At 43.3% G+C, this 16,187-nt stretch overlaps 1 protein-coding gene across 2 annotated transcripts in view; it reads right to left on the bottom strand.

The window, feature by feature from the left end:
* LOC311115726 (zinc finger protein 704-like) overlaps positions 1-16,187 on the bottom strand; it is an 83,276-nt gene that overhangs the window by 16,888 nt on the left and 50,201 nt on the right. For both annotated transcript variants that reach the window (XM_084190877.1, XM_084190876.1), the window contains exon 3: positions 3,532-3,626. In XM_084190877.1, coding sequence (XP_084047003.1) covers positions 3,532-3,626 — 95 coding nt within the window. The remainder of the gene's footprint in view (positions 1-3,531; positions 3,627-16,187) is intronic.

Raw genomic sequence — 16,187 nt, 5'->3', positions numbered from 1 at the left:
CGCTATCATAGCCAAGGAGGCAGCCAATCTGAGAATATAGCTTTAATTCACTTATCTTTGCTTATTACTCTAAACACCATGTCACAAAATGTGTTTTTCATTGCCTTGTGGTGAAACATAATGAAAAATAAGAGGTAGAGCCTCCCAGCAGGATGAGGTGTGTGTTGGAGATTATATTAACTCATATGAATCAATAACTGACTGGTCCATGGAGGCTAGTGTAGATGAGGAGGATCCTACAGAGAATACAGTCATAGGAGTTCTACATGTTGTCTTAGGGAAGACTAACCTCTTATCCCGCAAAGAGATTGAGGGTTAAGCACAACAGCACAACAATGAAACCAGGGGAAAGAAAATAAGATATTGGAGGGAAAACAGGTACATTTGAATCATGTACTGTATGAATAGAGTTTGATGACATTTCTGATTTATCATGAAAAATGTATGCATCTTTGCCCTCTCTCCCCACATACTGTACAGTATACAACCCATCACCGAAGACAGTGCATTCGGAAAGTATTCAGACCCTTGACTTTTTCCACATTTTGTTAGGTTACAGGTATTGATTAAATTGTCTTTTCCCCCTCATCAATCTACACACAATACCCCATAATGACAAACCAAAAACAGGTGTTTAGAAATTGTTCAAATGTATATGTAAATGTAAATGTATATAAAACCCCCCTGGAAATATCACATTTACATAAGCATTCAGACCCTTTACTCAGTACTTTGTTGAAGCACCTTTGGCAGTGATTACAGCCTCGAGTCTTCTTGGGTATGTCGCTACAAGCTTGGCACACCTGAATTTGGGGAGTTTCTCCCATTCTTCTCTGTAGATCCTCTCAAGCTCTGTCAGGTTGGATGGGGAGCATCGCTGCACAGCTATTTTCAGGTCTCTCCAGAGATGTTCGATCGGGTTCAAGTCCGGGATCTGGCTGGGCCACTCAAGGACATTCAGAGACTTGTCCCGAAGCCACTCCTGCGTTGTCTTGGCTGTGTGCTTAGGGTCGTTGTCTTGTTGGAAAGTGAACCTTCGCCCCAGTCTGAGGTCATGAGCGCTCTGGAGCAGGTTTTCATCAAGGATCTCTCTGTACTTTGCTCTGTTCATCTGTCCCTCGATCCTGACTAGTCTCCCAGTCCCTGCCGCTGAAAAACATCCCCACAGCATGATGCTGCCACCACCATGCGTCACCATAGGGATTGTACCAGGTTTCCTCCAGACGTGACGCTTGGCATTCAGTCCAAAGAGTTCAATCTTGGTTTCATCAGACCATAGAATCTTGTTTCTCATGGTCTGAGAGTCCTTTAGGTGCCTTTTGGCAAACTCCAAGTGGGCTGTCATGTGCCTTTTACTGAGGAGTGGCGTCCGTCTGGCCACTCTACCATAAAGGCCTGATTGGTGGAGTGCTGCAGAGATGGTTGTTCTTCTGGAAGGTTCTCCCATCTCCACAGAGGAACTCTGGAGCTCTGTCAGAGTGACCATCGGGTTCTTGGTTACCTCCTTGACCAAGGCCCTTCTCCCCCGATTGCTCAGTTTGGCCGGACGGCCACCTTTAGGAAGAGTCTTGGTGGTTCCAAACTTCTTCCATGTAAGAATGATGGAGGCCACTGTGTTCTTGGGGACATTCAATACTGCAGAAATTGTTTGGTACCCTTCCCCAGATCTGTGCCTCGACACAATCCTGTCTCGGAGCTCTACGGACAAGTAAGCATTTCACTGTAAGGTCTACACCTGTTGTAATCGGCGCATGTGACAAATCAAATTTGATTTGAATTCCTTCGACCACATGGCTTGGTTTTTGCTCTGACATGCACTGTCAACTGTGGGACCATATTTAGACAGGTGTGTGCCTTTCCAAATCATGTCCGAACAAATTGAATTTACCACAGGTGGACTCCAATCAAGTTGTAGAAACATCTCAAGGATGATCAACGGAAACAGGATGCACCTGAACTCAATTTCGAGTCTCATAGCAAAGGGTCTGAATACTTATGTAAATAAGGTATTTCTGTTTTTAATTTGTTATATTTCTGTTTTAAATTTGCAAAAAAAAAGAAAAGTTTTTGCTTTGTCATTATGGGGTATTGTGTATAGATTGATGAGAATGATTAATTTTTAAATCCATTTTAGAATAAAGCTGTAACGTAACAAAATGTGGTAAAAGTAAAGGGGTCTGAATAGTTTCCGAATGCACTGTATGTTGTGGATTAACCCATTTGAATCATTAACGGATATAAACTGTGGAGATGGGGACAAGAGTGGTTAAATACAGTATACTGTAGATTTAGGGAATGGGGAAGAAAACCCCCACAATGTTAATGGCTAGGTTTTGACCACAATGGATCCCGGCCAGGCTTACATAGGGAGTCCTTTTCCAAAGGCACACTGACACAGCCACACATGACCCTAATGTGTGTTTCAGTACAGTGGCTAGTTACCAGCCCTCATCTCCTCACCTCAGAGTGATCAGAACAATAATGAACAATAGGGGGAAATGGATGTTGATTTAGAGGTACAGTAGGGTTGCCAGCCCTCCTGGTTTGGCCTGGGGTCTCCTGGAAACAGCCTTATTCCTCCTGGCGAGCAGTACAGCTGTTAATGCCTAAATGAAATTAATATATTAAGTGTGAGCAAGGTCTTTTATAATCTGTATAACCCAGTCATCTGGGTCTGAGTTGACAAACCCTAGTATAGAGGTCAGCTTTAGTCATTTATTAATAGAGGGTGATGACAAAAGGTGGGGAATTCCTGGTAAAAGCGATAAACAAGTGTCCTCTCCCCAAACTTTTTCTCATCCCTCTATCCCTCTCCTTTTCTCTATAAAAGAAAGAGCAATCAGCTTAATGGCACTCCCAGGAGTTGCCGTGTTGCCTGATTAAAAAGAAAACCGTAATAAAAATTAGCATAAAATCAAATAAAGCTGCTCTGCAATGAGGGGGATGGGATGGTAAAAAACAACAGCAAAAGAAAAACACTTGCATGATTAAGTTAAAGAGAAAATCAACTCAAAAACTATATTTTGGTATTTTTTTCATTAGCCCACTGTTGCTATTTTAAGTTTATAAAATATTGGGCTTTCAAGAAGCAAAGTGTCAAGCTGCAAAATACTATCCAATATCTTGAAAACTTTTGGGACTGTATCAACAGTGGACTAATGAAAAAAATACAAAAATATCGTTTTTTAGTGGATTTCCCCTTTAAGGTTAAAAATAGAAGTCCGGACTCTGACCGTCTATTGACGTTGGCACAGTGATGAGTGGGGTCCAGAATTAAAACATGGACAATTCTGACACATGGGCCGATTTCGCCTGTCCCCACAAGGAAAAAGGCGATTTTAGGCTTAGGGGTTAGGTTTAGGGTTACAATAAGGGTGAGAGGTTAGGTTTAGGGGTTTAGGGTTTAGTTAGGGTTAAGGTTAGGGAAAATAGGATTTTGAATGGGAATCAATTGTTTGGTCCCCACTAGGATAGTAAAACAAAGATGTGAATGTGTGTGTGTGTGTGTGGGGGGGGGGGGGGGGGTCTTACCTGAGGATGTCTGGGTGAGGACCAGTGGGGAGGTGGACAGTGATGTCAGGACAGTGGCAGCCATTACCTCCTTATCAGCATGACCTGAGGGTTTCCTGCAACACACACCAGATACAGGGTTACACAGTATGGACACAAAACCGATGGAGATGCTAGAAACACACCAACCTGCATAACAAGTGGGAGGTTTCTGTATCAAACCGGTGGACCTGTATCAGTCATTCTACAATATATATATAAGCATACTAGCATAGCAAACTGGCTCATTGTCCACTATAATGTCCTTAGAGTTAGATTTCCCCACTGCAGACTGACCAATTGCTGTGTTCGCCATTGCAGACCACCCATCCACTGAGTCTGCCGCAGCCAAACCGACCAATCATGTGTCTGCCATAGCCAAACCTGGAAACCAGGAAAAAGCCCAACCCTACCCCAATCCCAACTCTGAAATATACCAGCCATGCTTTCTTTAGACAGAACAACAAACTGTTTTATAGCATGGAATGGAAAATTCCAGTACAATAATAAATACTGTTATCCCGTCCCCTGTGAATGCTGAAATTCCCCCTTAGCACAGAATGCTGACCAGACCGACATTCGGATAACGTTCGGATAATGTTCAGATAACCAGAACACTCCTTTTGCAGAGCACTGTCACATTAGTCTAGCAGTGTTTCCAACAGGGGGTGGGTGAAGGCTAAAGACACTGGCGAGAAGATTCAGTTTTGTTTATTCATGGTTCATTGCTATTGGTTCAGAGGGAAATTCCAAACACCTGAGATGGGTCACAGCAAAAGCTTCTCTAGCTCCCTGAGAGAATAAGGATGATATGATCATATGATAGGGGGAAGCTGGCTATGTGTAAGGCATATATTCCGCTACAGCAGTCAGCTGCTTTAAAAAAGGAAGTAAAGTGAAAGAGCAAGAGGATAAGAGATGGGGACAGAGAGAGAGAGAGAGAGACCAGAGAGAGAGAGAGAGAGAGAGAGAGAGAGACAGAGAGACCAGAGAGAGAGAGAGAGAGAGAAAGAGAGAGAAAGAGAGATCAGAGAGAGAGAGAGAGAGAGAAAGAGAGACCAGAGAGACCAGAGAGAGAGAGAGAGAGAGAGAGAGAGAGAGAGAGAGAGAGAGAGAGAGAGAGAGAGAGAGAGAGAGAGAGAGAGAGAGAGAGAGAGAGAGAGAGAGAGAGAAAGAGAGACCAGAGAGAGAGAGAGAGAGAGAAAGAGAGAGAAAGAGAGATCAGAGAGAGAGAGAGAGAAAGAGAGAGAGAGAGAGAAAGAGAGACCAGAGAGAAAGAGAGAGAGACAGTTGGCAGTGTTGTTATAACCTCTCTGTGCCCAGCACACTCCTTGCTGAGCCTTCAGCTCAACCCTGTATTTATACTGCCCACTGGCATGTAGAACTCTACACACTAACTGAACAGGGTCGTTTTTGAGAGAGGGTAATCTAATAAGAAACATAAAGAGCCTGCAATAATCTGTGTCATTGTGTTGTAAAGACCCAGATCCTCTCTCCCTATGCACCACTGCTCTCTGACCTCTCTCTCATCTAAAACATAAAAAGTTCTGTCACACAAAGAAATGGTGAAGCACAAAAATCCACACACCTACAACCACCACACTGAAATACAAAGAAGCTCACAATAACAACAACAAAAAGACAGACGGTCTGGTCTGCAGCTTTAAGAGGTCCGCCTCCAGACTGCTCCCCTACACAACCAGAGTAAACTGGTTTGAGGAGCGCTCTCAGCCAAGCCCTAAGCCCTGGCATAGCTCCACCACACACACACACTCACAAACGCACACACAGACCAAAACTTCTGCCGTAAGTAAACACACAACCAAAATGTCTCCTGCGTTTCTCTTCTAGCTGGGTCAACTTCCAAACTTGAGAGAGAAACAGTGCTGGATGGGGTGCAGACAGATCTGAAAGGAATGCATCAAATATGAAGCAATCTGTCTTTATAACACACAGACTAAAACAATAACACAGAGAAGAGCAGAGGGCATCAGAGACTTTACATATCACTGTTTTCACTTGCACAGACTGACCTCATGGTTAGCCAAGCTTAACATCTAAAAAACAAGACTGTGTATGTGTGTGTGCATGCATGCATGGAATGGGTCTAATCTGCTTATCTCTATCCAAGTGTGTCTGTGGATCCTCTGACGTTGAGGGAAAACATCAGGAATACATTCTAGAGAAGGACAAACACAATCACATACACACACACACACACATACATATACACACACACAGCACACATACACACACACATTGTGCTGCCAACTACCCGCTTTGTATTCTCTGACCCCCTCTTTAGTCTGTGCCTGCTGGGTAGTATGTGGGCATTTCATTTCCATCTAAAAGGACACATGAGCACCAACATGTGAAGTTCATAGGAGCATGTCAAATTGGGTTTCAAATTAAAGCTAAGAGTCTATATATTTTTTTTAATGAAGGCATATACAGTGAGGGAAAAAAGTATTTGATCCCCTGCTGATTTTGTACGTTTGCCCACTGACAAAGACATGATCAGTCTATAATTTTAATGGTAGGTTTATTTGAACAGTGAGAGACAGAATAACAACAAAAAAATCCATAAAAACGCATGTCAAAAATGTTATAAATTGATTTGCATTTTAATGAGGGAAATAAGTATTTGACCCCTCTGCAAAACATGACTTAGTACTTGGTGGCAAAACCCTTGTTGGCAATCACAGAAGTCAGACGTTTCTTGTAGTTGGCCACCAGGTTTGCACACATCTCAGGAGGGATTTTGTCCCACTCCTCTTTGCAGATCTTCTCCAAGTCATTAAGGTTTTCGAAGCTGACGTTTGACAATTCGAACCTTCAGCTCCCTCCACAGATATTATATGGGATTAAGGTCTGGAGACTGGCTAGGCCACTCCAGGACCTTAATGTGCTCCTTCTTGAGCCACTCCTTTGTTGCCTTGGCCGAGTGTTTTGGGTCATTGTCATGCTGGAATACCCATCCACGACCCATTTTCAATGCCCTGGCTGAGGGAAGGAGGTTCTCACCCAAGATTTGACGGTACATGGCCCCGTCCATCGTTCCTTTGATGCGGTGAAGTTGTCCTGTCCCCTTAGCAGAAAAACACCCCCAAAGCATAATGTTTCCACCTCCATGTTTGACGGTGGGGATGGTGTTCTTGGGGTCATAGGCAACATTCCTCCTCCTCCAAACACGGGTTGAGTTGATGCCAAAGAGCTCGATTTTGGTCTCATCTGACCACAACACTTTCACCCAGTTCTCCTCTGAATCATTCAGATGTTCATTGGCAAACTTCAGACGGGCCTGTATATGTGCTTTCTTGAGCAGGGGGACCTTGCGGGCGCTGCAGGATTTCAGTCCTTCACGGCGTAGTGTGTTACCAATTGTTTTCTTGGTGACTATGGTCCCAGCTGCCTTGAGATCATTGACATGATCCTCCCGTGTAGTTCTGGGTTGATTCCTCACGGTTCTCATGATCATTGCAACTCCACAAGGTGAGATCTTGCATGGAGCCCCAAGCCGAGGGAGATTGACAGTTATTTTGTGTTTCTTCCATTTGCGAATAATCGCACCAACTGTTGTCACCTTCTCACCAAGCTGCTTGGCGATGGTCTTGTAGCCCATTCCAGCCTTGTGTAGGTCTACAATCTTGTCCCTGACATCCTTGGAGAGCTCTTTGGTCTTGGCCATAGTGGAGAGTTTGGAATCTGATTGATTGATTGCTTCTGTGGACAGGTGTCTTTTATACAGGTAACAAACTGAGATTAGGTGCACGCCCTTTAAGAGTGTGCTCCTAATCTCAGCTCGTTACCTGTATAAAAGACACCTGGGAGCCAGAAATCTTTCTGATTGAGAGGGGGTCAAATACTTATTTCCCTCATTAAAATGCAAATCAATTTATAACATGCGTTTTTCTGGATTTTGTTGTTGTTATTCTGTCTCTCATTGTTCAAATAAACCTACCATTATAATTATAGACTGATCACTTCTTTGTCAGTGGGCAAACGTACAAAATCAGCAGGGGATCAAATACTTTTTCCCCCCTCCCCCCCACAAAAAAAAAGTGGTTGTCCCACTGGCTATCATAAGTTGAATGCACCAATTTGTAAGTCGCTCTGGATAAGAGCGTCTGCTAAATGACGTAAATGTAAATATACATTCTCAACCATTTTTCATCCTAAAAATGTGGAATAAGTAAAGACTTTGATTTCTGGTCAGATGGAAAAGGGTCAACCAGGAAATTTCTTAGAGGGTATTAGAAATACATCAAAACACAATCATGTTGAAGTAAAGACCCCTGCCAACAAATAAACACTTATAATTAGTTTGGGAGAAATTATTTGCCTTCTGTAAATTTAAGAAACATTGCCTTGTGCCTTGTAATTCCGTTACCAAAAACCCACATATCTACAAGATACACTACATGACCAAAAGTATGTGGACACCTGCTCGTCTAACATATCATTCCAAAATCATGAGCATTGATATGAAGTTGGTCCCCCCTTTGCTGCTATAACAGCCTCCACTCACTAAATGTTGGAACTTTGCTGCGGGGACTTAGTGAGCATTAGTGAGGTTGGGCACTGATGTTGGCCGATTAGGCCTGGCTCGCAGTTGGCTTTCCAATTCATCCCAAAGGTGTTCGATGGGGTTGAGGTCAGGGCTCTATGCAGGCCAGTCAAGTTCTTCCACACCGATCTCGACAAATAATTTCTGTATGGACCTCGCTTTGTGCACGGGGTCATTGTCATGCTGAAACAGGAAAGGGCCTTCCCCAAACTGTTGCCACAAAGTTGGAAGCACAGAATCGTATAGAATGTAATTGTATGCTGTAGCATTAAGATTTCCCTTCACTGGAACTAAGGGGCCTAGCCCGAACCATGAAAAACAGTCCCAGACCATTATTCCTCCTCCACCAAGCTTTACAGTTGGCACTATGTATTCAGGCAGGTAGTGTTCTCCTGGCATCCGCCAAACCCAGATTCATTTGTCGGACTGCCAGATGGTGAAGCGTGATTCATCACTCCAGAGAGCGCATTTCCACTGCTCCAGAGTCCAATGGCGGCGAGCTTTACAACACTCCAGCCGACGCATGGCATTGTGCATAGTGATCTTAGGCTTGTGTGCGGCTGCTCGGCCATGGAAACCCATTTCAATGACGCTCCCGAAGAACCGTTCTTGTGCTGACGTTGCTTCCAGAGGCAGTTTGGAACTCGGTAGTGAGTGTTAGAACCGAGGAAAGACGATTTTTACGAGCTACTCGCTTCAGCACTCGGTGGTCCCATTCTGTGGGCTTGTGTGGCCTAACACTTCGCGGCTGAGGAGTTGATGCTCCTAGATGTTTCCACTTCACTTAACAGCACTTACAGTTGACCGGGGCAGCTCTAGCAGGGCAGAACTTTGATGAACTGACTTGTTGGAAAGGTGGCATCCTATAACGGTGCCACGTTGAAAGTCACTGAGCTCTTCAGTAAGGCCATTCTACTGCCAATGTTTGTCTATGGAGATTGCATGGCTGTGTGCTCGATTTTATAGACGTCAGGATATATAGTATATTTTCTAATTTCTCTCCCTCATGAGGAGGAAGGATAATGAACGTTCACAGAATTAACAAGTAAAGGTAGACCTACCAATTAGTTCTAGTGTTTTTACTGATATCAAGTTTGTTTATGAATAATTAAGTGATTAAAACGCGTAATTCTGTTACCAGATCAGTAACGGAATTACTGCAATTGAATTGGCTAAAAGGGGAAATCATAGTTGTCACAAACCACAGTTGGGTCACCTGCTACTGTCCTCCCTTCCACTGGCATAGGCTACTGTTATACTAAGCTCATAACTCTTAATCTTTTTCTGTCAGGTATTCAAAGCAAGACTGTGAAAACAGTCTGGACAATCTGTCCCTCTCACTCGCTCTCTCCTCTCTCTCTCTCTCTCTCTCTCCTCTCTCTCTCCAGTTAATGTCCCCTCTCCCAGCTCTTACTGACACCTACCACCTACCCTCTTCCCATTTACTGTAACAAGCATCCTCACCCACTGAGCACCGACAGACATTTACATTTACGTCATTTAGCAGACGCTTTTATCCAGAGCGACTTACAGTTAATGAGTGCATACATTTTTCATACAGACAATGGACATCCATCCAATGGACGTTGAAATTTGGTCAGTCCGCCCTGGCCGGACCAAATCTGGATCAATCTATGTTTCACAAGTTCGGACAGCATAGGAAGCGTACATACTGGCAGTGGACTGGACCATTCCCTCTGGCCGTGACACACACACACACACACACGCCCCTCCTGATTTGCTGACATGAAGAGTTTCCGCTCCTCCGCGTTTCCCGACAGAGATCTCTAGTCACAGTGCTGAACCAGAGCCTCATCAGGTGTGTGTGTTTGTGTGTGTATATGAGTGTGTGTTTGTGTGTAACTTACTTCTCTACCCTTGAGTTTACCTCCCTCTATGGTCAATCTACTGTTGTTCACCAGATAACCTTATATCAATGTTTACATAAGACAACAGAACATGGCTAACAGCCTAGCAATAAAACCAACCCACACAGAAAATAAACACACATATTTATACACACATGGACACACATACAATCACATTCATATAAAACTACTGAGAAAGAAAAGGTTGAAAATGATTTCAAGGCATAGGTCTATCCATCCTATACTTAAGCAATAAGGCCCAAGGGGGTGTGGTATTTGGCCAATATACTACGGCTAATGGCTGTTCTTATCCACAACCCCCGAGGTGCCTTATTGCTATTATAAATTGGTTACCAACGTAATTAGAACAGTAAACAAGTATTTTTTGCATCATACTGTGGTATATTGTATGATATACCACGTCTTTCAGCCAATCAGCATCCAGGACTCAAACTACCCGGTTTATAATAGCCAATATGTACAGTATGTGCTGTATGCACTTGGGTTTTTGTATATATAATCTGTTTCATATGATGAACATTCATGGGATTGAAACATGAAGCCATATGGATGGAGCCATATAAATGTACAGGTAACTGCCAAAATAAATGAAACACCAACATAAAGTGGCGTTGGGCCACCACGAGCCAGAACAGCTTCAATGCACCTTGGCATAGATTCTACAAGTGTCTGGAACTCTATTGGATGGATGTGACTCCATTCTTCCAAGAGAAATTCCATAATTTGGTGTTTTGTTGATGGTGGTGGAAAACGCTGTCTCAGGCGCTGCTCCATAATCTCTCATAAGTGTTCAATTGGGTTGAGATCTGGTGACTGAGACAGCCATGGCATATACAGTGAAGGAAAAAAGTATTTGATCCCCTGCTGATTTTGTACGTTTGCCCACTGACAAAGAAATGATCAGTCTATCATTTGAATGGTAGGTTTATTTGAACAGTGAGAGACAGAATAACAACAAAAAAATTCAGAAAAACGCATGTCAATAATGTTATAAATTGATTTGCATTTTAATGAGGGAAATAAGTATTTGACCCCCTCTCAATCAGAAAGATTTCTGGCTCCCAGGTGTCTTTTATACAGGTAACGAGCTGAGATTAGGAGCACACTCTTAAAGGGAGTGCTCCTAATCTCAGCTTGTTACCTGTATAAAATACACCAGTCCACAGAAGCAATCAATCAATCAGATTCCAAACTCTCCACCATGGCCAAGACCAAAGAGCTCTCCAAGGATGTCAGGGACAAGATTGTAGACCTACACAAGGCTGGAATGGGCTACAAGACCATCGCCAAGCAGCTTGGTGAGAAGGTGACAACAGTTGGTGCGATTATTCGCAAATGGAAGAAACACAAAATAACTGTCAATCTCCCTCGGCCTGCGGCTCCATGCAAGATCTCACCTCGTGGAGTTGCAATGATCATGAGAACGGTGAGGAATCAACCCAGAACTACACGGGAGGATCTTGTCAATGATCTCAAGGCAGCTGGGACCATAGTCACCAAGAAAACAATTGGTAACACACTACGCCGTGAAGGACTGAAATCCTGCAGCGCCCGCAAGGTCCCCCTGCTCAAGAAAACACATATACATGCCCGTCTGAAGTTTGCCAATGAACATCTGAATGATTCAGAGGAGAACTGGGTGAAAGTGTTGTGGTCAGATGAGACCAAAATGGAGCTCTTTGGCATCAACTCAACTCGCCGTGTTTGGAGGAGGAGGAATGCTGCCTATGACCACAATAACACCATCCCCACTGTCAAACATGGAGGTGGAAACATTATGCTTTGGGGGTGTTTTTCTGCTAAGGGGACAGGACAACTTCACCGCATCAAAGGGACGATGGACGGGGCCATGTACCGTCAAATCTTGGGTGAGAACCTCCTTCCCTCAGCCAGGGCATTGAAAATGGGTCGTGGATGGGTATTCGAGCATGACAATGACCCTAAACACACGGCCAAGGCAACAAAGGAGTGGCTCAAGAAGAAGCACATTAAGGTCCTGGAGTGGCCTAGCTAGTCTCCAGAACTTAATCCCATAGAAAATCTGTGGAGGGAGCTGAAGGTTCGAGTTGCCAAACGTCAGCCTCGAAACCTTAATAACTTGGAGAAGATTTGCAAAGAGGAGTGGGACAAAATCCCTCCTGAGATGTGTGCAAACCTGGTGGCCAACTACAAGAAATGTCTGACATCTGTGATTGCCAACAAGGGTTTTGCCACCAAGTACTAAGTAATGTTTTGCAGAGGGGTCAAATACTTATTTCCCTCATTAAAATCCAAATCAATTTATAACATTTTTGACATGGGTTTTTCTGGATTTTTGTTGTTGTTATTCTGTCTCTCACTGTTCAAATAAACCTACCATTAAAATTATAGACTGATCTTTTCTTTGTCAGTGGGCAAACGTACAAAATCAGCAGGGGATCAAATACTTTTTTCCCTCACTGTAGTTTATATCATTTTATAATAATAATAATAATAATAATAACAATAATATGCCATTTTAGCAGATGCTTTTATCCAAAGCGACTTACAGTCATGCGTGCATACATTTTTTTTTTGTGTATGGGTGGTCCCGGGGATCGAACACACTACCTTGGCGTTACAAGCGCAGTGCTCTACCAGGACTAAGTTACTAAATCAACACTCTGGTGAACTTCTGGTAAGAGCTCCTTGGTTTCCTGGATGATACACACCCACCCACGCATGCACGCATGTTAATGACAGAGAAGAGGGAAGAGTATCTCACCAGCCCCAAAAATAGCAAAATCAGCAGATCTCTTTGTTTATCTAGCGTGCTAAAATTAGCCTCAACAGCCTATCCCATGCCCAACATCTCTGTCCACCATAATTTCACCAGAAGTGTGTGTGTGTGTGCGTGTAACTGGCTGCACCTGGCTTCTTTACTTTAGCTGGCCTATCGACTGTCATGCTGCCAAAGGGGCGTGGTCCCATAGAGATCCTATTAAATTAACATGTGTGCGTGGGTGTGTATCATCCAGGAAACCAAGGCGCTCTTACCAGAAGTTCACCAGAGTGTTGATTTAGTAACTTAGCCTTTCTTTCCATGGCCTATCCATAAGGAAGCTAGCTAACACCACAGAGAGACAGTGGGTTTACAAAGTTACATGGACACTGGGTCAATGATGCTCCATGAAAACAATTACACTAAGATAAATAGGTTTTATAAATAGCATCCATCTATCATCCATCCAGCCGGGTCTATCTCTCCGTCCGCTCCACCATGTGGGTAATTAACATTGTTTATCTTTCAATGTATTTGACTCCACCTTACATTAACTTAAATCAAATCAAAATCTGATTTATTGGTCGCAACAGTGCCAGCAAAACCAAAGAATACAAAACAATACACACAAATACAAAACAATCGAAATAAATTAAGAAAAATCAGAAAGAGCAATGTCAAGAGTCCGGAATATAAATATATATATAATGGTGTGAACAGACATTTTGGACAGTATATTAATAGGAAAGGTGTGTACAGCCTTGACTAGAATACAGAATATACAAAACCTTAGGAACACCTTCCTAATATTGAGTTGCACCCCCCATTACTTCCCACAGTTGTGTCAAGTTGGCTGCAGTTCTTGACACACTCAAACCGGTGCGCCTGGCACCTACTACCATACCCCTTTCAAAGGCACTTAAATATTTTGTCTTGCCCATTCACCCTCTGAATGGCAAACATAAACAATCCATGTCTCAATTGTCTTGAGGCTTAGAAATCCTTATTTAACCTGTCTCCTCCCCTTCATCTACACTGATTGAAGTGGATTTAACAGGTGTCATCAATCAGGGATCATAGCTTTCACCTGGATTCACCTAGTCAGTCTGTCACGGAAATAGTAGGTGTTCCTAATGTTTTGTACAATCAGTATACATACTGTATGAAGTGGGTAAAACAGTATGTAAACATTATTAAATTGACCAGTGTTCAATGACAATGTACATAGGGCAGCAGCATCTAAGGTGCAGGGTAGGGTACCGTGTGATAGCCGCCTAGTAACAGTGACTAAGGTCAGTGGTGTAAAGTACTTGTGGTGTAAAAATACTTTAAAGTACTACTTAAGTACTATTTATATTTTTCACAACTTTTACTTGACTACATTCCTAAAGAAAATAATGTACTTTTTACTCTATACATTTTTCCTGACACCCAAAAGTACTTGTTACATTTTGAATGCTTAGCAGGACAGGAAAATGGTCAAATTCCCGCACTTGTCAAGAGAACATCCCTGGCCATCCCTACTGCCTCTGATCTGGCGGACTCACTAAATACAAATGCTTTGTTTGAAAATGATGTAGAAGTTTTGGAGTGTGCCACTGGCTATACGTGAATAAAAAAAAAAAAACTAGACATTTGTGCCGTCTGGTTTGCTTAATATAAGCAATTTGAAATTATTTATACTTTTACTTTTGATAGTTAAGTAAATTTTTGCAATTACATTTACTCAAGTATTTTACTGGAGTCATTTTCTATTAAGGTATCTTTACTTTTACTCAAGTATGACAATTGGGTACTTTTTCCACCACCTGACTAAGGTTCAGGGCCGGGTACTGGTGACTATGTTACAGTCTGTTGGCCTGGAGATAGAAGCTATTTTTCCAGTTTCTAGGTCCCAGATTTGATGCACCTGTACTCCGCCTTCTAGATGGATGAACAGGCCGTGGCTCAGGTCCTTGATGATCTTCTTGGTCTTCCTTGAAACCAGGTGCTGTAGATGTCCTGGAGGGCAGGCAGTGTGCCCCCAGTGATGCGTTGGGGTGACCGCACCACCCTCTGGAGAGCCCTACGCTTGCGGACGGTGCAATTACTGTACCAGGCGGTGATACAGCCCGACAGGAAGCTCTCAATGGTGCATCTGTAGAGGTTTGTGAGGGTCTTAGGGGCTAAGCTGAATTTCTTCAGCCTCCTGACTTAAATCGTTCTCCTATGCACGCTGAAAAGAAGGGCTCATACCCGAAACGTTCTTGCGGCAATACAAATATGTTAATTTAAGTTTATTATAGGAGTGCTGTCCTATTTTTGTTATTTTAATTAACATGGAACCCCATCATTTATGGGAAGACAGAGGGAAAATACTGGATTCAGTGCTGAAGACCGGAAAACAACAGTCAGAAGAAGAATCAAGCAGTTTGTGTGTGTGTGTGTGTATCCTCACTTGGCAGGGTTGTTGCCTCTTGCTCAGACTGACCTTGGCTGGGTGAGGAAGGGGGTTGAACCATATCCCCTTTTCCATAGAGAATACACACACATGCATAAGAACATTGCCAAGGTTGAGGCAAACCTTCCCTTGGGCAGAGCCTTTTATTTATGAATTTATAAAACATATGTTCCATGTCCAGTTCCCCCCCCCCCCCCCCCCACACACCACCTTGAAAAACCCAAGCCTACTTGATGGTAATAGCACTCACTGTTGCCCCTAGTGGTGGGGTTCGAAGGCATGTCCCGACATCCTCGGGACATGGATGGACGTCCAATTTCGAAGTGAATCTTGAGCGACCTGGCTAGTTTTGATATTAGTCCAGCTCCCTGTAGAGGGACAGGCTGGCATGAAAGGAGGGTTACTCCTCTGAACTGTAGCTATCAGCAGTCTCTCTCGCTCTCTGTCCTCCTCTCTCCCCTGTCCCAACAGCCTGCTGTCCACTCCACTTCCCCTAATAATAGTAACCCCTGGCCTCCCCCCTCTATAATATCCCCATCTTGGCTTTCCTCTGCCATGTTATGTAATGGCCCCTGCCTCCTCTCTCCCTCCCTCCCACCTCCTCTCCATTTCCCCCTTTTTTACAGCAGTTTACATTCATATCTTCCTCTTGTCTCTATACGTTTCTCTATCTATTTCCTTCTCCCACTCCCCTCTCTACAGAATAAATCTCTCTCTCTCAGACAACTGTTACATGCATAGAATCAGAACATCTTGTTTATACACATTGCAATACTACAATCTCTTTTCACATGCTTCTACTGTTATACAAGTATTGTACGGTACATAGAGAAAGTAGTTAGCCTACGCAGAACTGTGTAAAGTGACACAGAGCTGTGGTCTTTAATGTGAACCATAGGGATGGGGTGAACCATCATTTTAAATGATTTCATTATTGAAATAATATCTTTTTTTTGGGGGGGGGGGATAGTTGAAATACATCTTTTAAATTGGAGACTTGCT

Source organism: Coregonus lavaretus (assembly GCF_964263955.1).
Source record: "Coregonus lavaretus genome assembly, contig: HAP1_SCAFFOLD_937, whole genome shotgun sequence".
Taxonomy (NCBI): domain Eukaryota; kingdom Metazoa; phylum Chordata; class Actinopteri; order Salmoniformes; family Salmonidae; genus Coregonus; species Coregonus lavaretus.
The sequence above is the reverse complement of the archived record's forward strand: the minus strand, read 5'-3'. Positions and strand labels throughout refer to the sequence as shown.